This window comes from Anas platyrhynchos, chromosome 1 (assembly GCF_047663525.1).
Source record: "Anas platyrhynchos isolate ZD024472 breed Pekin duck chromosome 1, IASCAAS_PekinDuck_T2T, whole genome shotgun sequence".
Lineage (NCBI taxonomy): Eukaryota > Metazoa > Chordata > Aves > Anseriformes > Anatidae > Anas > Anas platyrhynchos.
The window spans coordinates 15,259,296-15,283,878 of record NC_092587.1 but is presented as its reverse complement, the minus strand read 5'-3'; the positions used below and the strand labels follow the sequence as shown (position 1 = coordinate 15,283,878).

At 48.9% G+C, this 24,583-nt stretch overlaps 1 protein-coding gene across 1 annotated transcript in view; it reads left to right on the top strand.

Annotated features, from left to right (window-relative positions):
• The window catches only part of LAMB1 (laminin subunit beta 1), a 40,430-nt gene that overhangs the window by 14,618 nt on the left and 1,229 nt on the right, over positions 1–24,583 (top strand). Inside the window, exons 14-32 of the mRNA XM_038175878.2 lie at positions 1,658–1,816; positions 2,092–2,219; positions 2,751–2,874; positions 3,376–3,580; positions 3,733–3,876; positions 3,966–4,197; positions 4,605–4,768; positions 4,899–5,123; positions 5,912–6,129; positions 6,558–6,654; positions 14,660–15,029; positions 16,589–16,773; positions 18,048–18,289; positions 20,167–20,370; positions 20,745–20,889; positions 21,648–21,855; positions 22,068–22,209; positions 23,032–23,208; positions 24,414–24,573. Of these exons, the coding sequence (XP_038031806.2) occupies positions 1,658–1,816; positions 2,092–2,219; positions 2,751–2,874; positions 3,376–3,580; positions 3,733–3,876; positions 3,966–4,197; positions 4,605–4,768; positions 4,899–5,123; positions 5,912–6,129; positions 6,558–6,654; positions 14,660–15,029; positions 16,589–16,773; positions 18,048–18,289; positions 20,167–20,370; positions 20,745–20,889; positions 21,648–21,855; positions 22,068–22,209; positions 23,032–23,208; positions 24,414–24,573 (3,529 nt within the window). The remainder of the gene's footprint in view (positions 1–1,657; positions 1,817–2,091; positions 2,220–2,750; positions 2,875–3,375; positions 3,581–3,732; positions 3,877–3,965; positions 4,198–4,604; positions 4,769–4,898; positions 5,124–5,911; positions 6,130–6,557; positions 6,655–14,659; positions 15,030–16,588; positions 16,774–18,047; positions 18,290–20,166; positions 20,371–20,744; positions 20,890–21,647; positions 21,856–22,067; positions 22,210–23,031; positions 23,209–24,413; positions 24,574–24,583) is intronic.

Sequence of the window (24,583 nt, the reverse complement as noted above, 5' to 3'; positions counted from 1 at the left end):
AGCAGCAGATCACAGTCTGCCTGTAATTGGGGCACTAGTTCCTAATTTATCTGTTTCAGGCAGAGTGTGGTCACTTTGCTGTTTCAGCCAAGACAGAGCAGTTTGGCTGTCAGATAGCAGTACAGAGCTCAACTTGGACTGCAGCAAGGGCACTTGAGCTGGCACGAGATTTTGGGTGAATTTGTCCCAGTGGAAGGGCAGTGCCAGGGGCTCATGGTGCTCAGGGTTGAGGGGCTCAGCTGAAAACCTGCCGTGCCAAGCAGAGGGGGAATCATGCCTCATTTTACCTTTTGAAACTGCCTGAACAAACCATTTTAAACAGTGCCAATTTTGGGGAAAAAGATTTCTTCTTTTCTTCTTAATCTGGTGGCAGAATAAGATTTGAATTTCCAGGCAGAGACCCAAGAGGAGACAAAATGAAATGGCACAGAGTTACGGGGGTTTTCAGACGGTGCCAAGTCCCGGTGCACAATCCCCGTACGCTCTCACTCATGTCCTGCCTGAAATCCTTTCTGGGAGCTCCAACCCTTTGTCCAAAGCCAAAGGGTAATAATTTATAGCCTGGCTCTCTTCAAAGAGTGTGAGAATACATGAAGGGACATCCTGGAGTGATAGACGTATTGACATTTCCTTACGTTTTATCCCTTTCTACTGGAGCAGCTTCCGTAGGAATGCACAGGATGTTGTTTTATAGCGAGAGCTATTCGTGGATGCAGATATATTTGAAACGGGAAGTTTGAGCATCACAGATTGCCATTTTCTGTTGCCTTTTTCCTCTTTTTTTTTGCCTTATATAGAGTAACAGATAAAACCTTAAGTCTCAGACTGAAAGGAATGGCCAGTATGATGAGTTTGGGTGCTTAATGGCTAACGATAATTAGGGTCTCTGTTATTCAGTGACACCTTCCAGCAGCTCAATAGCTGCGGTCTGCTCTCTAAATGTTGTTCCAAGCAGTGGTTTGGCTTGGCCTGGCCCGGTGTAATCAGGAAGCAGTTAGCACTCAGCTCAGGCAGTTAGCGGAGCAGTTCGGTGCCTCTGCAGTAAATCCTTCTGCTACAAACGTGATGTGTGAGTTATTATGACAGAGCAGTTATATCCTGCACTGGCACAAATCATACATCTCTTCAGGGTGAAGTAGATGGTCAATGAGTAACTCACAGAAGGTTTTTAAATTTAATTGCCCACCGCAACAGAGAAGTGGATGAAGAATTGTAGAGTATCATTGAATCTGTCTTTCTCTTAGTGTGCTCTTACATGGAAGGTGTCTGTGCTGTGGCCTCAGAGAGTGGTGAGGCCCTGGCACAGGCTGCCCAGAGAAGCTGTGGATGCCCCATCCCTGGAGGTGCTCAAGGCCAGGCTGGATGGGGCTTTGGGCAACCTGGGCTGGTGGGAGGTGTCCCTGCCCATGGCAGGGGGGTGGAATTAGATGATCTTTAAGGTCCCTTCCAACCCAAACCATTCTGTGGTTCTAAGTAGAAAGACAACAGTGTACATGCACATGTGTTTAAAAGAGAGAACTTCTATTTTCTGGGATGGAAATCATGGACATGGCGATCCAGAAATGATCCACCAACAGAGCTCATCAGTTCACATGTTCTAGTGGGGCTCACAAATTCAGCATATTGGTATTAAAATCTCTGCTCCCTCTTTCTGTAGGGCGTAAATATAATAGAGCGCCAGTCCACGCAGGACCGCACACCATCGTGGACAGGCATAGGATTTGTGAAGGTCCCTGAGGGGGCGTACCTGGAGTTCTACATTGACAATATCCCCTACTCCATGGAGTACGACATCGTGGTCCGCTACGAGCCACAGGTAGGTCTGTGGGTGCTGTGCCACTGCCCTGTGCACGACTGGTGGGAGACAAGGGTTTCCTGGAGGAATCAAGACTCAAAGACAAGGACAGGAGTTTTTATTTGTTATAATATTATCCCCAATATTATTTGCTTCACGGTTTTATTCAGTACAGGTGCTGCAGCACCTGTTTAATAAGCAAATTAAAACGTGACAAGTCGGAGGATGGCTGGAGCACTTGGCTCTCCTGGAGCTTGCAGCCCTTGCTCGATGCTGATCAGCCTTTTTCTCTCCAGTTGCCGGATCAGTGGGAAAAAGCAGTGATCACTGTGTCGCGCCCGGGCAAGATTCCCACGGGTAGCCGATGTGGCAACACGGTTCCTGATGATGATAATCAGGTGGTCTCGCTGCCTCCTGGCTCCAGGTGTGTATAACAGGATGGGCCAGAAAGAGAAAACCTTTTAAAAAAAGAAAAACGATGAATTCACCAAAAGCAGGCATCTGTGAGGCACCCAAACCTGCAGTTTTGAGTGAATGTGCCAAAGCAGTTTCAGTCCAGCTGAAAGAGAATCGTCATGTTTTCAGTTTGCCATGGCCCCTATGAAATTAATGAAATTTAATTTTTAACGGGTTGTAAAAACATATGCAGTACTGTGTCTGTAGTCTCAAAGCTTTTAAGTTTATTCCTGTCGTCTGACTTTTGTTCACTGAGTACAGGGGGGAAAACTTGGTGTTTGCACAGCCCGTGAGCGAACATCGCCGTTACTCTTTACCTTGCCGATAAGCTTTTCCGGCTCTGACTCACGCGAGCCTCTGAAGCGCCTCTTTGCATCGTAGCTTTTGTTCTGCCCACTCTTGGCTGCTCTCTGCTATCTCGATTGCTTTATAGGGCTACCCGAAATGCCTGACGGTGCTGGGCATTTGAAGTGAGGCATATTTCCTGTTCCCAATCCAGATACGTCGTTCTCCCACGGCCAGTCTGCTTTGAGAAGGGGCTGAATTACACCATCCGCCTGGAGCTGTCCCAGTACTCCTCGGTGGACACCGAGATGGAGAGCCCGTACACGCTTATCGACTCTGTGAGCACAAATTACCTCAGGGGTGCCTTGGTGGACAAGCGTTCTTAAAATCCTGAAAATTTGCATCTTTTCTGGGATGGGTCTGTGTAAATCCCAAGTGCTACTTCACGGAGTTGTTGCTTAGGGCTCAATCCAAATTTTAAGTGAATGGTTTAAAGCAAGGTAGATTTCTTCAGGCTCAAAGTTGTTTTTCTGCTAAGAGGCTTTTGCTGTCTTTTATAGGACTGCAGGTAGTTCCACAAAGTTGGACTTTAGCAGCACAATATATGTTGTGAATATCAAACTGTTTCTTTTGAAATGATAGGGTTTGGTAAGAATTTGTTAGATACCAGAACTATGCCACAGAAAAGTACAAAAATTCTGTCACTTTCCTTCCAAATTCAGTCTCTCCTTTTTGGCCTAAGAAGGATGATAGGAATTGAGATAATCACAAGTTTTCACAGTTTTAATGGAGGCTATTTATAAATAGTGACACGTGGCCGTTGTAAAATTGTTTTATAGCTCGTTCTCATGCCGTACTGCAAATCACTGGACATATTCACAGTGGGAGGCTCAGGCGAAGACGTGGTCACAAACAGCGCTTGGGAGACTTTCCAAAGATACCGGTGCCTGGAAAACAGCAGGAGCGTTGTGAAAACCCCGATGACAGATGTCTGCAAGAACATCATATTCAGCATTTCTGCACTATTACACGAGACTGCCTTATGTACGTAGCTACCTGCTTGTGGAGGAAACCATACCTGGAGGCCTGATGGTGCTTCCAGGTTTGCATGGGGAGCACGTGCATGTGGAAAGAGCCACGGGGTGAGTGCCCTGCAACACAATTCTCACTGCTCCCTAATGCTTCTCTCTTCCTAGCCTGCCAGTGTGACCCCCAGGGCTCGCTGAGCTCGGTGTGCGACCCCAGCGGAGGACAGTGCCAGTGTCGGCCCAACGTGGTGGGAAGGCAGTGTGACAGATGTGCCCCCGGCACCTTCGGGTTTGGGCCCAGCGGATGCAGGCGTACGTGAGACCCCGTCCTCTGCGCAGGGCTGCCAACGGGGCTGGGCACTGGGCACTGAAGCACAGCCCCTTTCCTCCTCTCCTTGCAGCTTGCGAGTGCCACGTCCGAGGTTCGTACAACGCCTTCTGCGACGCGGAGACGGGCCAGTGCCACTGCTTCCCCGGCGTGTACGGGCGACAGTGCGACCGCTGCCTGCCTGGCTTCTGGGGCTTCCCCAGCTGCCAGCCCTGCCACTGCAATGGCCACGCTGACGACTGCAGCCCCTACACCGGGGAGTGCCTGCACTGCCGGGACCACACGGCAGGCCACAACTGCGAGAGGTATTTGTAGCAGCGCTCCTTGGATGGCCTGTGGTGGCAGTCAGAGCCAGCGGGGCCTTTGCTGTGAAATGTAGGATGTATGGAGGGAGGCAAGTCTGTGTGCCCCGGGAGCCAGGGAGTGGGGACCACGCTGCCTGTGGCTTCCCATCTCCCACCAGAGAGCGCGTTGTGGGACCCCAAGGCTTTCCCCATTGAAACCCTCCTAAGAAGCATCTGCTTTGGGTCTCCAGCTTTTAGGCTGGAGCGAGCCAAATTTTCTCCACTGGCACAACTGCTCTGAGCTTGGGTGGCACTGGAGAGCTGCAAGGGTGTGTCTGCCCTTGGGTTCTTCACCGTCCTGTAATGGTTTAAAATGTGAGTGTGTGTGTCTGCCTATGGTCCCCTGCATGTTGTACCCCACTGCGCAGGTGCGAGGCCGGCTACTACGGAGACCCCGTCCTGGGCTCGGGTGACCACTGCCGCCCCTGCCCGTGCCCTGACGGCCCCGAGAGCGGACGCCAGTTTGCCAGCGGCTGTTACCAGGATCCGGTCACTCTGCAAGTCGTGTGTGTCTGTAGCACAGGATACATAGGTACTGCCTCTGCTTTGAGTGCGATCCGATTAATCCCCCCTTTAGTTAACGGCCCTTGTTGTCTCGTATTGCCATTTACGGGGCTGTGAGCCGTGCTGGTAATTCCTGCCGTGCCTGCTTGTTCAAACAGGCAGTCGATGTGATGAATGTGCGTCTGGCTTCTTCGGCAGCCCCGACGAGGTCGGCGGCGCCTGCCAGCCCTGCCAGTGCAACAACAACATCGACACCACTGACCCGGAGGCCTGCGACAAGAGGACGGGGACGTGCGTGAAGTGCCTGTACCACACGGAGGGCGAAAACTGCCAGCTCTGCAAGGAGGGCTACTACAGGAGCGCCCTGCAGCAGGACTGCAGGAGTGAGTGGAGATGTGCCTGTGTTCCCCTCCTTGGCCACCCACCACGTGGTGGGGCGGCAGCGGCCACCATAGCTCTTAATAATTGACCTGGGACCATTTGGGGTAGTGGGGAATTCGAATTGCCTCCAGCTGGGCTTGTGTGCAGCTGCCCTGCCGCTCAGTGGGGCTGCTGGAAGGCAGGGGAGCCCTTTGCCTTCTTGGGGGGAGAGAAGGGGCAGCATTTGCATGTGCTGAAAGGATGAGGCTTGGGTCAGAGAAGGGTTTCTTGCCCTCTTGTTAGTGGTCTTTGTTTCCCTCTTATCTGGAGATCACCCGTGGCAGGGTGAGGATTTGCCTTTTGTTGACACAAAGGTTCCTGCAGATGTGGCTGAGCAGCAGGAGCCGAGTCCTGCCCCAGAAGCAGACTCATCTCCCTCTATGGCCTGATGCAGCCCTCCCTGCTCCCCTCCACAACAGGACCAGGGTGGGGACATTTTGCTGCTGCTCCCCATCCAGTGCAGCAAAAGGATTGCAGGGCAAGGAAGCCGAGTCCTGCTCTGCTTTGCGTATCACCACTCTGAGCAGGATGATAGGAACTGGGAAGGTTTGGGTTTCCTTAGTAAAGGAGGAGACAAGAAGAGGAGTAAGGCTGGAGGGCCAGCACGGGGTCGCAGAGAGCTGCTGCCACCTCACACTGGGGCAGCAGCCCTAAAGGTGGGGATCTCCACCTTGAGACCCAAGGATGGCCGAGGGGTGTGTGTCATGGTGCTGTGCCACACACACCCCCAGGCTGCCACCTCTTCTTGCAGAGTGTGTCTGCAACTACCTGGGCACGGTGCGGGAGGACTGTGACAGCGCAGAGAGCTGCCGCTGCGAGGCGGCCACGGGGCAGTGCCGCTGCCTGCCCGGCGTGGTGGGGCAGACCTGCGACCGCTGCGCGCCCCACACCTGGAGGCTGGCCAGCGGCACCGGCTGCGAGCCCTGCGACTGCGACACCACCCGCTCCCTCGGGCTGGCCTGCAATGAGGTGAGGGGAAGGCTGCTGGGAGCCACCTGCAGCCTTTCTGCAGCTTGGCTGGGGTAGGATGCGTGCACGGGCTGGGTGGAGTCCACCAAAAAGTGTCGGAGCCGTGGGTTGCCCTGCTTATCCCGTAGCACCTTGCTTGTGTGGCACCTGGGGGCTGAGGGGTGGGCGAGGTGGAGGTGTCCAAGGCCAGGCTGGATGGGGCTTTGGGCAACCTGGGCTGGTGGGAGGTGTCCCTGCCCATGGCAGGGGGGTGGAATTAGGTGATCTTTAACATCCCTTCCAACCCAACCAACTCCACGGTTCTGTGACTCTGCACACCCTGCTCCATTAGCAATGTCCATGTGGGTCACGGGTGCTGGGTGGGGAGGGGGCAGAGCCTTCAGGCTGCAGCAGACCCACTGAGGTGGCTGTGTCCCTGTTTCTGGCAGTTCACGGGGCAATGCCATTGCATGCCGGGCTTCGGAGGCCGGACCTGCCGGGAGTGCCAGGAGCTCTTCTGGGGCGACCCGGGTGTGGAGTGCCGAGGTGAGTGCCGGCGCCGCGTGGCCTTCATGCAGGAGGTGTGGTGGCGGCCATCTCAGCGCTCCGCCGCCTGCCTGTGTGAGGCTGGAGACGTGAGAGGAGCCCGGTGCGGTACTCGTGGTTTATTATATTTCTTGTCAGCCCCTTGCTTGGAGACCAACTTCTCTGTTTAGAAACTAATTCTTCAACCTTTACTTCGCAATGCTGGCAGGTAGACCAGTGTGGTTAGAAAAAACCTCGTTTGGGTTCGAGAAATGATCTGGAAATAAGTTTATTTGCCTTTTGATTTTACTTACTAGAAGACTCCTGTCTCTCTTTGTGTTTTGTTAGGGAGACTGTAATTGAAAAAGGTTTTGATTTAGCAGAAGATTTTCCTTTTATTTCAGATTAAAGTAGAAGAGTGAGCAGAGACTGTAGAGCTAGTTAGCCGTAGCTGCATATGGGAAAACAGAGTGCCATGAAGTCAATTGTTTAGAAAACTGGATTCTCTCTGTCCTTTCATTATAAACAAGTCTGTTCATTAGCTGGAAAAGAAACTTCAAACACTGTCCAGACCAGAACAAACTTGTATCTCTGATCTGTTCAAATAGGAGTCTTTGCCAGGAGGGTTTGCAATAGATTAAGGTATTTTTTCCTGCAGGGAGGAATGTGCTTGCTGTGGTCTTTAATAAATCCTTTACAATAGAGATACCTCAGAGCCCATTATCGAGGCAGGTAGGAAGGTCACAGTTACCTGGTTAATGCTGCAGATGAAAGGGCTGGGGAATTGTCCTGGTTCCTGAGTACATATTAAGTTTCTCATTTCGGAGGCTGTGTGTGTTCTGGCCATGCCGGCTGCCTCCTGCTGCTCCAGGGCAGTGGTTGTCTGCTGGTATCAGCTGTCTCCATCAGGGTTTATTGATGGAGTCCATCTGCATACCTTATCAGCAAGATTTTGCTGCGTACCAGCATTTCTGACCTCTCATTAAGTTTCTGCTGCCTTTAGAGCATGTGAAAACCTGCTTTTTAGCCTTTATGAAGTAAAAAGAGGATGTATTCCTTCAAACTCAAACTCATTTTTCTTACAAAAGCACCGCGCTTTCCTTCAGACCTGTCACCCCTTCTGCTTCCAAGTGACACAGCCTCCGAGGGAGGGGAACAACCTCCTCTCAGCCCTCGTTCAGTCCTGACCGGTGGAAGGGTGGTGTTCAGGCTGGCAGAGACGCAACCGCGGCGTGGGAAGGTCATGGCCTTCTGTGATGAGTGGTTTGCAGGCAACCTGGAAAACTGTGCCCTTTACAGAGTTACAGAGTTGCAGAGCAGTGCCCTGGAAAATAGCTTAAATGGGGCCTATAGCCAAGACGAAGCTGAAATGGAGACAGAAGGGGGTTTGTCACAAAGACAAGCCCTCGCTCAGTCAAGGCAGCCAAATTGGCCACATTCTGTATTGCATCTGGGAAAAAAACCACGAACTAGTCTGGATTGGGGGCTGTCAGAGAGCTCTGAACCATGTGAGTACTGATGAACAAGCTTCACTGCAGGCACCAAGCTGATGTGGAGGTGTGAACATCCATCCTGATGTCTCCACAGTGAGTTCTTCCACCAGCCTGGGCAAGCAGCCTCTGCCCAAGGTTGGAAATAACAGGGTGAATCACTCAAGGGATGGTAATGTCTGACCTCTTCACAGGAGGTCTTCGGCCTGCTGGCACCAATAGAGCAGCTCCTGTTGAGAAATCAGGACTGTGCTGCCCACGCTGCTGTGACATCCTTTAAAATGTTTGAGTTAGTAAGAGGAAAAAAAAAAAAATTACAGAGATGTGTGGATGTGGCCCTGGGTCCCAACACGATCTGCTGGAAGCCAGACTCCAGGGCGTGCTTCCCCACTATCCCTGTTGGCGGCTGCAGCTGCTGCAGGCTGCTGTCTGTGGTTTGTCTTTTTCTATGAACCTTTGTAAAATGGGAGACGGTGAAGCAGGAGATGGAAGATGTTGGGGTCCTGGTGCCGTGGCAATCAGGAGGGAAGTTTTTGTACCTGTTCAGGGTGCTTGGATTTGCAGTCTGTGCACCCTGCAGTGGAGAAAAAGCATCTCCTGATGTCTCTCCTCTGCATTTCCTCAGTGCTCACAGTGGGACCAGGCTGCTGGGGCAAGCAAAGCTACAGCTGGGTAGCTCCTCAGCCCCTCAGTACTGGTCCCACCACCTGCGGGTGTCCACTGGGGATTACACACCTCAGAGAGCATCCCAGAGTCTGTAGGACTGTGTCCTTGGAGACTGCTTACCCCATATGTAAGCACAGCACGATGATTATTCATCTAATTGAACGTAATTCCTGAAAATGGCTCAAGAGTCTGCTTGTGGGGCAGAGCCAGCCCCTCTGCCAAACTCCTCCGACTGTTCCTTCAGCCACGATTCTGCCCAAGCGTGCACGTGTGTGTGTGCGCGCACATAAAAATCCTTGCTAAGGTAGTAAATGACAGGATTACAAATTTCATGAAACTCAAGGCTCCCAGGCGCCCTGCTGGAGCTTTTCCAAAGCCTGGCAACCAAACTACAGGACTCAGCACGCTGAGCTCCGCGCCGACTGCAGCCCACGTAGCACGTTTCTGGCAGCAGACTCCAGGCTCCCGAGATGCCTCTGAGATACCCCATGGCAGCAGATGCAGCTGGAACGGTGTGTTTGTGTGGTATACGTGTGAAGTTTGTGTGTCTCATAAAATACAAAGGACGTGACAATTTTAGTATCATTAGGGTTTTAATAAATTGAACAAAGAGAACAGACCCCAGTTAGGAAAGGGCACTGCAGGAGGTTGAAAGTTAGGTTGTATTGCTAGGTCCCCTTTACATGAAGTATATACGTGTCAATATTCTTCTGTGTTGGACCTGAGTATCTTAAAAAAAATAGACTCCAACTGAGCTAAGATGAAAGGAGTGTTGTTTTTATTGAGCATTCATTACCGATGTTGGCAGAAGGTTGCTTTTCTCAGTTTTAAGTCTTTGTTGAGTTCCTGGTGCTGAAAATACCTGCATTGAAAAAAACTTCATTGAAAGTTATCCCATTGTCATTTAAGAATAGGCTTCGTAGTCTTAATTTAACATCTAAGTCTTAATTTAACATCTGAATCTTAAACCAGGCATGTAGGCTGCTTTTATAGGAGGTTTTAGTGGTGCGGAGAGATCAGCAAACATTTCATCTCCTCCTGTTTGAAGCCTCTAAAGGAAGTCAGGCAAGTTCAACGCTAAAGGAAGTACAGTTTTCACTTTCTTAATTTTAATCGACCTGTGGTCTTAAAATATTGCAATGTGTATTGGCTGTTTCCAGAAAATTGCCCTTCTGGCACAGCCTGCTAGCATGTTAAAATGCAGCACAGCTCTGGTAATTCTAAGCTGAAACGGATCTTATCTTAACACTTGTACAGAAAATCGTAACACTGAGGAGTTAGCAATATGCTTACGGTGTAATTTGAGTCAATAGCTGATTATTCAGAAGAAATTTGCTAGCTCTGCAAAACTTCCAACCTTACAAATTGCTGAATGGTTTTATCATCATCGTGCCTCGCTACCACCAGGAGATGATGCCAGGAAATCGTGTTTGAACAAACTCATTGTTTTCCTTTTTTTTTTTTGCTGTGGAGGAGTTCAACATTTGATGCTCTCTGTCCCTGATCTCAAGCAGTAAAGAAAATATTTCTGCAAAATGCTTTCTCTTCAGTGCTCTGTAGAATTATGTAAGACTCTTGCTTGTTCCCTATCATCCCTTAATAAGTCTTTAAACACCATGACTGTCCTTTATACAGCCCTTGTGTGATCCACTGGATCATCTCAGCTGTGGTAGCAATATGCTTAGTTGCAGCTGTTGTATCAGAAGTGAGTTGTGAATACTTAACATCAGTGGGAAAGGTAGCAGAGCTGTCAGAGAAAGTGGAAGAAAAATAAAGGAAAAAAAATAGTAAAAATGAAATGTATTGATCAAGATGGTAGGAAAATAACCCATGGATACTCTGTGTGTGTGTGTTCATGTGTGCACACGTGTTTGTGAGTAGATGCAGCTGCAGTCTTTTGTAGTCACAAATTGCTCATCAGCAGATCCTGCCTAAGAATTTGGCTAGAACATTTTTCTGCCAAAAACGTGATTTCATTTATATTGGAGTATGATGGAGTTAGACACTCCATTAGTGAGTTATGAGTGATGGAGATAGACACTCCATTAAAGGAAACAATACATCCAGGTCCAAAATGACATTTAAAAACACAACACTATTCTTTAATATAGTAAATCCTTTGAAAACCCTTGAATCCTTGGCCAGTGATTTCAAACGACTTCTTTTACTCCCCTGTATTTTCCATGGGAGGTACTTGAGTTTCCAGCCCTGCTTACATGGGAACATATTCGATGTGTGTCTAACAGTGGTCTTCAAAGCAGCCCAGTCCCTATAACCTTGCTGTCCTTCACCCCGGCCTTCTTCCACCTTTGTCTCTGAAAGGAGAATAGCCAGCTGTTTGTCAAGAAGGCCATTCCCAACCCAAACAGGTTAAGGTATCTAGATCTCTCCTAGTAAACTCAGTGTCTGTGTGATCTTATAGTGCAAACTGAACCTCTCTTCCCAGTTTCTGCTCTGGAAGTTGTGTTTGGCTCAGCCTGTGTGAGTACATCAGAAGCAAAACTGCTATGACAAAGGGCATCGTTGACCACACAGGAACTGAGTCGCAGGGTGGCCAGAGGAATATCTGGATATTAACGTGATGCTGGGGTATTTTCACCAAAAAATGCACTGGGCGGGGCGTGCTGGCTCACTGTGGCACGGCATTCACTTCATACCAGCAGCTGATAAGAATCGAGGCGTCTCCTGTTTTCACATCCCCACTCATCGGCGGTGGTAATCAAATGTCTTATTAATTCTTTTGGTGGTGGTGCACCCACCGTCACAGATGGTGGATGTGCACTCAGCATGTGGTTATTCCTCCACGAGCTATTTGCAATCCTGTGCATCTCCAGTCACCACAAGGACCAGGAAAGGTCTTTTTCTTTCTTTTCCCATGGATCCTGGCTTTGTCACTGTGCTTTTTTCCCTTCAGGACAAGTGTTTTGAGAACTGGCCACAGCTAAAGTCAGTGCTAAAGGTGTTGAAGATGATGGAGGTCCTGTGTCAGAGGTCCTGTGTCACAGGTCCTCGGAGAGCAGAAAAACAGTATCTATGGGTTTCTGGCTGGCCAAATATCATTATTAGTGCAGTGTCTGGAAATGGGACCCCACTGTCTGATAAAGGTACTCACGAGACTGACTAGCGAGGAATGGAGCTGGTTCCTGCCGTGGCTGGAAGCACTTGGCTGAGGTCATCTAGATTCTAAAAAACAAGATGCACGTGCATGGCATTTGTGTGATGAAAGGTTTGTTCACAAGGTGTGAGCTGTAAGAGGAGTAGTGATGCTTTCGTGAGAACCTCAGAAATGTTGCAGTCAGGGTTGCAGTAAAGATGTCTGTGGGCTGCAGCTAGAGAGACCGTGCCACAAATGTAGAAACGCCTGAAAAATATACTAAAGGGAAGGAAAAAATGGGTGGAATCTTCTTACCCCAGTGCTAAGGGAGGCTTTTCCTTTAAACTACCTGATTTTACTTAAAAATGCAGATAAAATTATCTTCACTTCTACCTTTTATTTTGAAAACTGGTCTTGTGCGTGGTTTATGTCTTGGGCAGATCATGAAAAAGAGGACATCCAGTGCTTTTGAAAGCTTTCTTTATATATATATGTTGCATTCACACAGCTGGACTAACTCAGAGCCAGCAGTGCCTGCTTCTGGGCTTGATGCAGAATCCCAAAATGAGGAAATAACCCATAGTAATGTTTCTTTCCGCCTTGTGTAATTTTCTCGTGGGTCCCACAAAGCTCAGTTCAGACATTTCGTAGAACTCCAGAAGTGTAATTCTCCCAGCTGCTCTGCTGTATTTGGGATAAATTACTTCTTTCCCTTCTATCACCTCCCCGCAGGCAACCGTGGAGTTTTGACTTTGCAAATGAGCTAGTGCCTAAATGCCCCTCTCCTCGTGCCCAGCATTTTGTGGCTGCAGAGATTCTGTAATCCCCATTACCATGTCAATGTTCCCAAAGCCGGGTCTGCCTTTCCCGAACATGCAGGTATTCAGGAATAGAATTACCAAAATGTGGTGGTTTTTTCTTTCCACTTTAAGCTTTTTAAATCCACAAGTAAATACAGCGAGCTCGTTTGCCAGCAGCAAGGATTCGTGTAACTTGATCGGGTCTCGGCCCCTTTGAGAAAACCCACACGTCGCTCAGCCCCTCTCTGCGCAGCGGAATTTGGACAATCCATCATTGTGGCGCGGGCCCCATTGGCTGACAGCAGGGTTAACTGACCTCCTTCCAACAGGAACTCCGCAGTTTGCCTGCAGGGAACATATTCCAGGGCGAGCTGACTACTTAAAGCACTCTGGATGTAAAGGAAAAACAATCTCTTGTGTCAGGGTATAGCTCGAAGAACAAAGGCCCATTTTGCTCGACCGTGCAGGCAGCAGAAGTTATTTTTGTCTCTGGCCGATCGTATTCAGGCTGTACAAGAAAAGTCATTTTGCTGAGGGCCCATTTGTTCTGCCCAGGCTCTTTGTGCGCTTCTTGAACCCAAGACCACCACCGTGGGCTGACATCGAAGCAAACAATGCCCAAGCTTGAGAACGGCTTTGTGCCGTGCCCTTTTCCAAGGGGGCATGTGCTTGGGGTGTGCGACTTGATTTATGGGCTGTTTGGAGCCATTAACCTCCTCCAGGGATGCCTGGTAAATGGATGTGTAAGCGAAGGCTTTTATCAGGCACCGATCCTCTCCCTGTCAGAGGAATGTGTGCTTGGCCTGCCTTGTTTTTACTGTACCACCAGGAGAAGCGAACGATCTGCACGTTTGCAAGGCCTCTCTTATTCTTCAGAGGGCTGCTGGAAACGACTGTGCTTCAGGAATTAATCGAGTAACTTCTCTTCGTGCAGGCTGGTGCCAAAGAAGTGCATCAGTCTCCCAAAAGCTCGTTAAAAAAGCTGTTGCTCAAACATTATCCCTCTAACTTGGCAGGCACCAGGAGCCCCTGGGTCTCGCCTGATAGCACAGGGAGATAGGCAGGTGTTCGGTGTTCACAGTTGCAAACTAAAACTAAAATAAGAATGAAAATACCTTTCAGGAAGGTGTAAATACTAACTGGGGTGCTAACAGTGTGAATTAATTTACCAAAAATCTGTTAATCGGCCTCATTGCCACCTGAGGGGGCTGAGCAATGTGTAGTAGGGCTCACACCCACGGGGGAAGGCTTTACTCATCCATCCAGTCAGGCGGGGCTGCCCGTGACCTCGTTCTTCATTTTGCAGCTTTCTGCCTGATTTTTACACGTCTTTCCTGTTCTCCAAACATCAGCCCAGGCTCCCTGATGCTTCTCTGTGTACGCTGTCGGGGTTACATTTACATTTCTCCCCTGAATATTCACCCAACACCCGTGGTAGGAGCACGTCCTGTGTGCCAGGCCCCATGCCTTTGTGTAGAAGATCTGTGAAGGGATGTTAGTCCATAGATTTGTCATGTTCTTTGAAAACACCTCAATTTTAGCACCCACAGTACCCTGCAGTATGGAGCTCTGCAGAGGATGGTTGGTCCTTGTTTGCTTTTTCCCTTCCACTCAGGTTTTGCCCTTAAACCCCCTGCTGTGTGCCTGCCTGCCATTTCTTTTCCTGCCTGGGAGGCCTTGCCCTACTGATCCTCTAACTGGGGTCCCTGTCTTCGGTTGCTGTCAGCTTTGCAGGATGAATCCATACTGTGCCCATTTCTAAGAGGTGCAAGCCAGGCCCTCCTGCTCTGCCCTGGAGTTACTGCCCTGTCCCACCCCTTTCAGCCTGTCCTGGTTCCCCCATACCCAGCACATCCATGATTAGCTGACTGTAACCCAGCCACAGCCCGTTTCCACTCTCGTTTCACCACATTACAGCTGTTTTCGTTCATTTTGTCTCCCTGCCACCCTCACCTGTGCCTTTTTTCTCCTGGCAGCGTGCGACTGCAACCCCCGCGGCATCCAGACCCCGCAGTGCGATCGCGCCACGGGGCAGTGCATCTGCAACGAGGGGGTGGAGGGGCCACGCTGCGACAAGTGCTCCCGGGGCTACTCAGGCTTCTTCCCCGACTGCGTGCCCTGCCACCAGTGCTTCGCCCTCTGGGACGTGGTCATCGGCGAGCTGGCTAACAGGACCCAGCAGTTCCTGGACAGGGCTAACGCCCTGAAAATCACCGGGGTCACTGGGCCGTACCAGCAGACGCTCAGCACCCTGGAGGAGAAGCTCGGGGAGATTAAAACCATCATTGCTCAGAACCCGGCCGCCGAGCCCCTGAAGAACATCGGGAATCTCTTTGAGGAAGCAGAGTGAGTGCAGTGGGTGTTACGGGGGTAAATCCAGCTTGGGGAGGAGTTGGGAACACCAAGGAGCTGGGGTGTAGAGGAATAGCTGATGTTGTTCCCGTACTGGGCTTGAGGACACCCTGCTGAGGTACACCACAGCTCCTGGTGCTGGAGAGCACCTCGCCATGTGGAGCATCCCTCCCCTGGGCACAAACCTGGCCGGGGAAGGCAGGAGCAGCATGGGCAGCGTGCCCTGGCAGGGGTGTCCCCGCTCCCGCTGCGCAGCCGATTGCCAGCCAGCCACGCACGCTTGCCTTGCGCTCCCCCGGGGCAAAGGCCAAACACTGCTATTGTGCGAGAGGAGCAAGGGGGAGAGATTAAATTCCTGGATTTCCCTATGGAGCCGATGAGCTGGAAACTTCCGAGCTTGGGGTGGGGGGAGCACCAGCTTTCTAACAGCTCTCGTCTCCGTTCTTCTCACAGTAAAAGCCCCGCTTTTTCTTTTAAAGGTAGGTGTACTAAAGAAGGCAGTTTGGGCTTTTGCACATCAGGCAGCTGTGCAACCGTTCCAGGCTTGCTTATGCACTGCAAGGGGACTGCACGGAGCAAAGGGGAGAGGATTAAAGCACAAATGTCTCAATTAGGGATACGCCGTGCCCTGCAACTCCCCCCTCCAGCTGCAGAGCTGGGGTTGGGCTCTGAGTACCGAGGGAGCTGAGAGCAGCCGAGGAGCTGCTTCTCCCTAACATCTGCTTGTGTCTGCTCTTGTTCTTCCTCTTCTTGAGGAAGGATTGGGCTTGAGGACCGCTGGAAAGCAGCAGGCTGCTGAGCTATCGAAGGATGTACGCCGGCTGTAAAGATTAAACACTGCCCGATTCCTTCAGAGGGAGGAATAACTGGGGATGGTGGGATCACCATGGATGGGGACAGCTTCCAATGCCCAGCTCTGTTCTGCAGCAGCTCTGCCTTGGATCGTGCGTTTGCCTTTCCTTTTAGGGTTATCCCACCAGCTGAGACCTGCTCGCTGAGGCTGACTGCAGGAGGTTTTCCTTCTTAGTCCTAGAGAAGCAGCTGGTGAGGAGAGATCTTTATGGAGGAGTTAAAAGGATCCATTGTATTAAAACAGGCTTTCCCCCCTCCTTCCCGAAGTTCAAATCTGTCCCATGAGCTCGTAGTAATCAAAACTGCATTTGTAGCTGTGTGGGATGAGAAGCAAATTATGTATGGATCATAGTAGTCAACTTTGACCTGTGCAGTTGCCATGATACCACAGCATTACAGCAGCCCTCTGGAATCTGCCTCCAGTTAATCTTACACAAAGCAGCTGTTTGGTGCTTTGAGTTTATAAACGTGCTGTAGATTAAAAAGTAGTTTTGTGTGATAAAGGAAACAAAACAGTACTCTAGGTAGGCATGTTGCTACAAATCACTTCTGGCTCCACTGAGGGAGGACAGGGCCTGCCGTGGGAGAAGCGTGGCCCAGCTCTCGCTGTTACTCTTCACTGAAGGCAAGCACTGGGGCTCACAACACAGAATCACAACCTTCCCTCCTCCCCCGGTAAGTCCTGCTGCTCTGTTTTCCAGGAAGCTGACAGCAGATGTTACGGTTAAGATAGCTGACTTAGAAGAAAGCCTGACAACCTTAGCAGAGAAGAGCAACAGCTCGGACAGTGACCTGAGCGCGCTGGAGACGGATGCCAAAAGCCTAGACCGTGTGGTGAAAGAGCTTGCAGAGCAGCTAGAGTTCATCAAGATCTCTGATGTGCGGGGTAAGTGGCGCAGGGAGGGGGAGAAAGCAGTGGGGTGGCTGAAGATTTAATTAGTGCACGGTTTTAAATACCGGGTTAATCTTCTAACGTGTAATAAAGTCAGCTCTTAGGAGGGCAGCTTCTCCCCGTGCGTTAGCCGAGTTGCTGATGCAGCAGGAGCTTTGTTTTGCCCCCTCACCCCTTCTTTCTCTCCCTCTGTGTATTGCAAAGCTGGCTCAAGTTCTTGGGGCGCAAGAACTTAGGAGACTTTAAGACTTTAATTAAAGCATTTTAGATGAGGCACAACAGCTGAAAGCGAGGCTGATTCCAAGATATACCTGCACGTTTCATTTGCTCTCCCCAGGCTGTGAAATTGCTTGAAACGGTTTGAAAAACTACCCGTGTCTTTAGGGGCACACCATAAAAAAGCCCCATTCTTCCAAGGCACCCAAGCCTGGTGTACCCATTGGCATGACGAAGTGCCAAACCCCCACCACAGAATCAGAGCTGGCTGGGGAAAGAGGCAAATCACAAAGTTATTGGGAAGCTTCCAAAGCTGACTTAATTCCAACTTAAAACACATTTGAACAAAATACACATACATATATCTATATATACACAGAAACGTACATCTGCAGTTTCACAGGTAGTCTGGGATTGTTTCTGGTGAATGTGGGATTTCACCCAGTGTGGCAAAAAGGATGTAAAAACCAGGGAGTCCCTGGCTTGTGGCATTCTGTGGAAGAAGGCTGCCCTGAGGTACAGAGCATGGCTGCCCCGTGGGGTCCCTCACACCCTCTCAGGGCCTCTCCAGCAGTTGTCCAAAACTAACGCTTACAGAAATCAGGATCTTTCATCAAACAGTTGTTTCTTGGAAAAGCTCTGACCGGTTTCCAAGCAGCGACTGTGAGCCAGACATCCTAGGGCAAGCAACAAGAGCAAATGGCATAGGTGAATCCCTAGGAAATAGATTGGTGCCCTGTGAACCTAAAAGGCTGGGGCTCCCTTTGCCCTCAGCACGAGCAGAGTTCAGTCAATCCCTGGGGTCAGAGAACTGCTTAACTTTAAAATCCAGCAAATTTGACACACTTTCAACCAGGCAAAAAAGGATTTTTTTTAAAGCCAGGCCAAATTCTGTCCCCTTTACAACAGCACTGACCACAGCTGTGGAGGCTGTGGTTGCTTTAAGGTGCTGCTCAGCTTGCTAACCCCGCTGTGCGTCTGCCCACCTCCATGACACAAATTATTTGGTGTTAGTTAACAGATTTCTGAGCAGCTCTGTCTGATTCCTGCAGGAGCCCTGGACAGCATCACCAAGTATTTCCAGATGTCCCTGGAGGCAGAGAAAAGGGTCAATGCTTCCACTGTCCACCCCGATAGCGCCGTGGAGCTGTCAGCACAAACGCGGCAGGAAGTGGAAGACTTAATCAAGGAGAAGGAGGCCCAGTTCAAGGCTAAGCAAGAGGAGCACTCTCGCCTCCTGGATGAACTCGCAGGCAAACTGCAAAGCCTGGATCTCGCCGACATGTCAACAAAGGTACACAGCTAGGATGTGCTGGTGGAAAACCCACAGCGAAAGTAAAATTGGGTTTTTCGAGGAAGTGACAGGCAGGGAAAAACTGTTCAGAGCTGGACAGTGTGAAAGACACTGTTGCTGAAACACACACATTTCACTGATTTTTGAGATATTCTGTGGGCTCTGAGATACCTTTGGGCTTTCAGGCAGCAGGCCTTCGTGTCGTTCTCCCTCTTACTTCACCCCAGACCTGAGAGAGCATCCGTCTTTTCCTCACCTCCTAAGCCAAATGCCTTTCCTGTGGGCAGAGCTCTCAAGTGCAGCAAAGTTCAGCAAGTCCAGTGGACTGAGAGCCAGCCTCTTAAGCCTTAGCTCACACGCTTGCTTTCTTCATTTTGCAGTTTCCCAGAGCACCCGGCAGGGCTGCCCTCCTGGGTACCGCCACGCTCCCATCCTCCTGCTTGGGGCAGAGCAGCACTTGCAGGGAGCTGGAATCCAAAGGGCACGGTCTGTGTTGAAGCTGCCTGCTCATCTGTAAATACGAGCGAGGATGGCTTTTTCTGGGAGAGGCAGGGTGTTCTCTGGGTTTCCCTTTGAAGCCAGGCAGCTGCATTCAGAGAACAATCCCGCTTGAAGTCCCGACTGGAGGGGAGAGCTCATTAACTCCTCGGGGCAGGGCCAGCCCTGTGTGTGGGGATGAGGTCTTCACACAGGGAATTGTCCCCGGTCCTTTACAACTGCAGTCACCCCACCCGGCCTTTTTTCTTGGGAGGGGAAGAAAGAGGCAGCTTTTTGTTTAGCTTCCCTTGCCCTGCATTCCTGCCTAATGCGTTCTTGAGGACTGAAAGGCTGGGGTAGATGTTTATCGAGGCAGTAAACACGGAGTTGCTCGGAGGTGTAATCACAGGATGCCAAAAAAAAAGTTTGCTTTCTAGCTACTGCGGGGTTGCATGCCAAGCAGGTAAGAGGGAATCATTTACACTTCACAGGAGCCAGCTGCAGCTCACTTGGTTTTCCCTGTGAGATTTGAGGCTGCAAAGTACGTGTCAGTTAGCAACTATCATTTGGCGTAAGGAGGGTGGTGGAAAGGGAAAAGTACCTCACAGGAACGGGGAATTTTCCAATTTGCCACCTGGCTACAGCTTTTAAGTGATTTCATTGCCCAAGCAGTGGATATTCCCAGTAAAATCTGCTGACTGAAGTAGTTTTGCTTAAAAAGTCAAACCTGATACCTTCTTTGGGAACACTTCATTGACACAAGTCATAAATTGGAAATTATTATGGAAAGATGAAACCAGAGCAAACACTTCATGGCTGGGAAGGGAACAGCTTTTCAAGAGAGGTAAAAAAAAAAAAAAGTTTTCCTGTTCAGCTTGGAGCATTTCAGCTTCTTACTGTTTTATCTTTTCCTTTGCTCTCCTTAGAGATGTTCTTCCTTTTAAAAAGATGTTCTTCCTTTTAAAAAGCTGCTTGGGATGGCCAGTTTTTCCTCCAAGGGTAGTGAAGACCAGCTTCAAACAAAAGGAATACAGGCAGGGGTAGCTTCCAGCTTGAAATCAAAGCCCAAAGGCAGCTTTCCAGTTCAAGATGATATTTGGCAGAGGAGGACAATGAAAGCAAAGCTTCCCTCCTACCCTCCCTTTACTTCAGCAGCTGGGAGCTAGCTGGTTGTTACCCAGTTAAGGCAGGAAGGAGTGGAAGGGGCACAGAACAAGAATTGATATTGTGCTGGTATGGACCTGATGCAGCTCTCCTTCAGCTTCCTTTGCTTTGGTAGTTGAGGCCCTACTTGGAAGGGGTAGGAACAATGGCAGAGCAGCATCCTATTCATCACCCTCACAGCTCAGCAATGGGAATAAAGCCGGGACTGTTGCACTTGTCTCCTCTGTCTGCTGCAGACGTGTGGCACCCCCGCAGGAGCCTCTTGTGCCGAGTCCGAGTGCGGCGGCTTGAACTGCCGGAGCGATGACGGGCAGAAGAAGTGTGGAGGACCTGGCTGCAAGGGGCTGGTGACCGTGGCACACAACGCCTGGCAGAAAGCCATGGACTTTGACAGAGACATTCTCAGCGCCTTAGCAGAAGTTGAGCAACTCTCCCGAATGGTAATATGCAGAATCCATTGTTACAATACCAAAAAAAATATCTTCTAATTGTAATGCAAGTTTAGGCACTAATTGACAAAGTATGTGCCTGGCTTAGTGCAGAATATTCCTTCTGGTTGCGTAACATCATCCCACTCAGAAAGGGAGCTCGCTAAAGTAAAGCTTCATGCATAACTCTAAACATTAGCTTGAGTTGTTTAAACTAGCATTGGTGGTGTGGATCAGGGCCAGCTTTTAAAAGTGTTCTGTGAGTTTTATGAGACGAAGCATTTCTCATTACTGTTACCTCTGACTCCAGGAGAATTTTTTGTTGTAAAACAGGCCTTAAAGCAGAAGCCAATATGCATTCAAGCCTTCCATTTCATTCTCTCCAGGTTTCTGAAGCAAAGCAGAGAGCTGACGAAGCCAAACAAAATGCACAAGAAGTTTTGCTCAAAACCAATGCTACAAAAGAGCAAGTGGACAGAAGCAATGAAGATCTGAGAAATCTCATTAAACAGATCAGAGACTTCCTAATGCGTAAAAACCTTAGACTTATATTACCTACTTCAAATTCTTCATTGGTGAAAACTGTCTTTATTTTTAAATCATCCTCCACAGGGTAATGCAATAGCTGTCATCCCCTGCTCCTTTCAGCCAGATTTAATGGGTATGATGAAATCTGGAAACAGAAAACCAAGACAATAGGAAAATGAGGCCAATCTGTAGTACTTTGTTGTGTTCATTTCAGCTGAGAGCATTGTACGTCTGTAGCTTGCCAAGTCTGTTCATAAGCTCTGGCTGGAAAGACACATGGTACTATTAAAGGGAAGGAAAGTCAGAAACAGTGAGGTTATCTGCCTGCAAGAAAGCAGTAAAGGTTAAATGAGGCCCTTGTTCGCTAATGAGTGGCAGCATGGCAAACCCGTTCCTTCTGTGTTTGCACAGGGCTGTGTACTGGTAGCACAATTACATTTATGCACAGCTGTTGGCTTCCTCTCCTGTGGGCCCACATCCCCTTCCCCCAGCCCCAGCACAGTGTAGCTAATCACTGAGATCTTCAAAAGGCTTCCAAGAGCGATGCCAGCAGGGCCTACGCGCTGGCTGGGCCTCTTCTCAGAGGGAAGTTTTACCCTAAGGAAGCGGTTTTTACATCTTGATTTGCTGCTAGTCCTGGGGAGAAAGATTTTTTCCATTATTTTGTTTCTTGAGGGAGCAGATGGATGAGAATTGGAGTACTGAGACTTGACAGTTCAAAGCCTTTACTCACATCTTTGTCATGTGTGTGCATCTTGTAGAAGACAGTGCTGACCTGGACAGCATCGAGGCAGTGGCTAACGAAGTCCTCAACATGGAGATGCCAAGCACTCCCCAGCAGCTACAAGCCCTGACAGAGGACATCCGTGAGCGCGTGGAAAGCCTTTCTGACGTTGAAGTCATTCTACAGCAGAGCGCTGGAGACATTGCCAGGGCAGAAATGCTACTGGAAGAAGCTAAAAAAGCAAGGTATGTAACTTTGTTCTGTATTGGGTGTCTTCAATGACCAAGAACTGGAATGAGGCTTTGATTTCACTATCAGGAAATGCAGTTTACCTTACCCCAAGGTTGATTCCCCATTCCTTCACTAAAGGGCAAAAACAGCCCTTTGCAGTGTATGACTAGTGCTTTTCCCTGTACCAAAGTAGAGTTTTTAGTGTTAACATAGCTTTGTTCCACAGCAAAGGTGCAACAGATGTTAAAGTCACTGCAGACATGGTGAAAGCAGCACTAGAAGAAGCTGAAAAGGCACAAAATGCAGCTGAAAAAGCCATAAAACAAGCTGATGAAGATATTAAAGGAACCCAAGATCTGCTGACCTCAGTAAGTTATTTCCTTATTTCCAAGTGTTTTTTTTTTCTCTCTTGAGATACAGAAAGAGCAACACATCTGAAACTGATGTAAGGGTGTCTAGGCAAGGCTCTTGGGTACTACAAATAAAAGACTGCACTTAAAATGAATCTAAACTATTCATAACTAGAGGATTAGGGAGCTACAATCCTGCTGATTTGACTTCAATGGCATAAAGTATGGATGGGAGTGAGAAAAGCCTTTTTCTTAGGGTTTTCTCTAACACAGCAGGTGTGCCAAGATCTCTACAAAGTCATACACGTCGACCCCATTGTTGTTTGCTGTAGTGTGTTGGCAGAACCGTGCTATCTAGCACTGGTATCCACTGCAGCAGGGGACTAAGAAAACTAATGCTGTACTGAAGTGGTAATTGCTGTAGTCTCATCAGATAATGTATTTTTAGACTTTAACTCTGCACCCTGGTCTCATGAGAGCAATATCTATATCCATGAAGTGTGGCTAGCTTAGAGACAGGCAGCTTCAGCCATTTAACACTATCATTTAATAATGAACTCGTGAAGTTCTGTTTGCAGATTAGGCAATTCTTGCACATGTAATACAATCGAGTCATTTTTTAAGAGGTTCTGTAATGCTTTTGCAGCCCTCTATACACCTGATCTTCAAGCAGTGGGTTTTTTCACCCTGACTTCAGTTGTCCATTTTTAATGAAACTGTAACACTTTTTATATCAGATCTATGGACGTGACCTAGTTAGTTGATTGGGGCTTACTCAGAAAGTTTTTGTGTTATATTTAGAAACTTTTGAAAGCATATCTTTGTCCCTCCTTCTGGTAGATTGAATCTGAAAATGCAGCATCTGAAGAAACGCTGAACAACGCCACTTTACGTCTGTTTGAGCTAGAGAGGAGCGTTGAAGATCTGAAGCAAAAGGCCGCTACAAATTCAGTGAATGCGGACAAGATAGAAGAAAAAGCTGGCACTGCAAAACAAAATGCTGAAGAAGTTAAGCAGGTGAGGAGATTGGGAAAAATGCTAAAGAAAAGCCAGTAAAACACACCCCAGGTCTGTGCAGGGGAACATTACTTCAGTCATTGGCCAAGTACTGAAGACAAAAAGAGTGCTTAATGCACTTACCACAGATACCTGCTTTTACTCATTTTGGTACCAAATACAAAGAGAAGTATTAGGAAGTTAACAGTTTCTAGAAGAGTTGCATAAAACACCCCTTGCTGTCGCACTGTCAGCCTTTCATGCATTTGGTTCTGTCTCTCTGCTTCGCTATCTGCCACAAATACATTGGCTTTTTTTCCCCATCTATATTTTTGTTTCTGCAGTGATGTTCAGGCTAAACAAATCAAAGTTTGGCATATACAAAATCAAACGGCAAAGATTCCTTAGCTCAATATCAAACCAGTCTCATTTCTAAATATCAGAGATGCAAAATTCACTCTGACCATATGCAGGCACTCCCAGTGTCTGCTCTACACCTTCGTAATACCAAAAGAATGTTAACCAAACAGTTGACAACTCTGCCAAAGGAAGTTTAATTCCCGCAATCTTTTGGCTGGAATTAGCCCACCAGTCTCAAGAGAGAGAGGTTTTCTGTCAATGCAGGGACACATTATCCACCAAATCAATTATTTCCACACACTAAGTAATATTTCAGGTGGCTGTCAAGTAAACCCAAGAGACTCCCAACACTGCTGCAGAACGTGAACTTGCTTGCTAGTTGAATTCATCTGGGTGCTAGTACTCCTTAACCTCACAGAGAAAAAAAGCACAGCTGAGAAGCCAACCTGATGTCTTTTCCAGCACATTCACCTACGCAAACCAGGCAGCTGCTCTCTTCTTTCTGAAAGGGCAGCAAGGTTGTTCCTCCCTAAATGCATACATTTAACCAGGAGCATGGCCAGTTCCTTAACCTCAGCTGTGCTAGGGGCCATAGCTTCCACGAGTTACACAACTGTGTAACTGAATCCTGTAAATCCTTGCCAAGTATTGAAGCTGTAGAATTGCCACAGATCTGCAAGAGGGCAACTCAGTCTTCGTGCCAGCTCTTAAAACCTTGAGTATTAAGCAGGACATACCCCAACCTTGTTTCTGCCTTTGTTACCTGAGCTAACAGCCTGTGTGCTCTGCTTACCCCGAATATCGAGCAACTCCCCTTGCGTAGTCTTTTGAGCGGCTCCATCTTGTGTTTGCATCTGGAACAACAGGTCCTCAACACCGAGCTGAACAGCAAGTACAAAACGGTGGAGGAGCTCATTGCCAAGAAGACAGAGGAGTCGGCCAGCGCTAGGAGGAAAGCTGACATGTTGCAAGATGAAGCTAAAGCCCTGCTGGCTCAAGCAAACAGCAAACTCCAGCTGCTCAAAGGTAAGGCTGT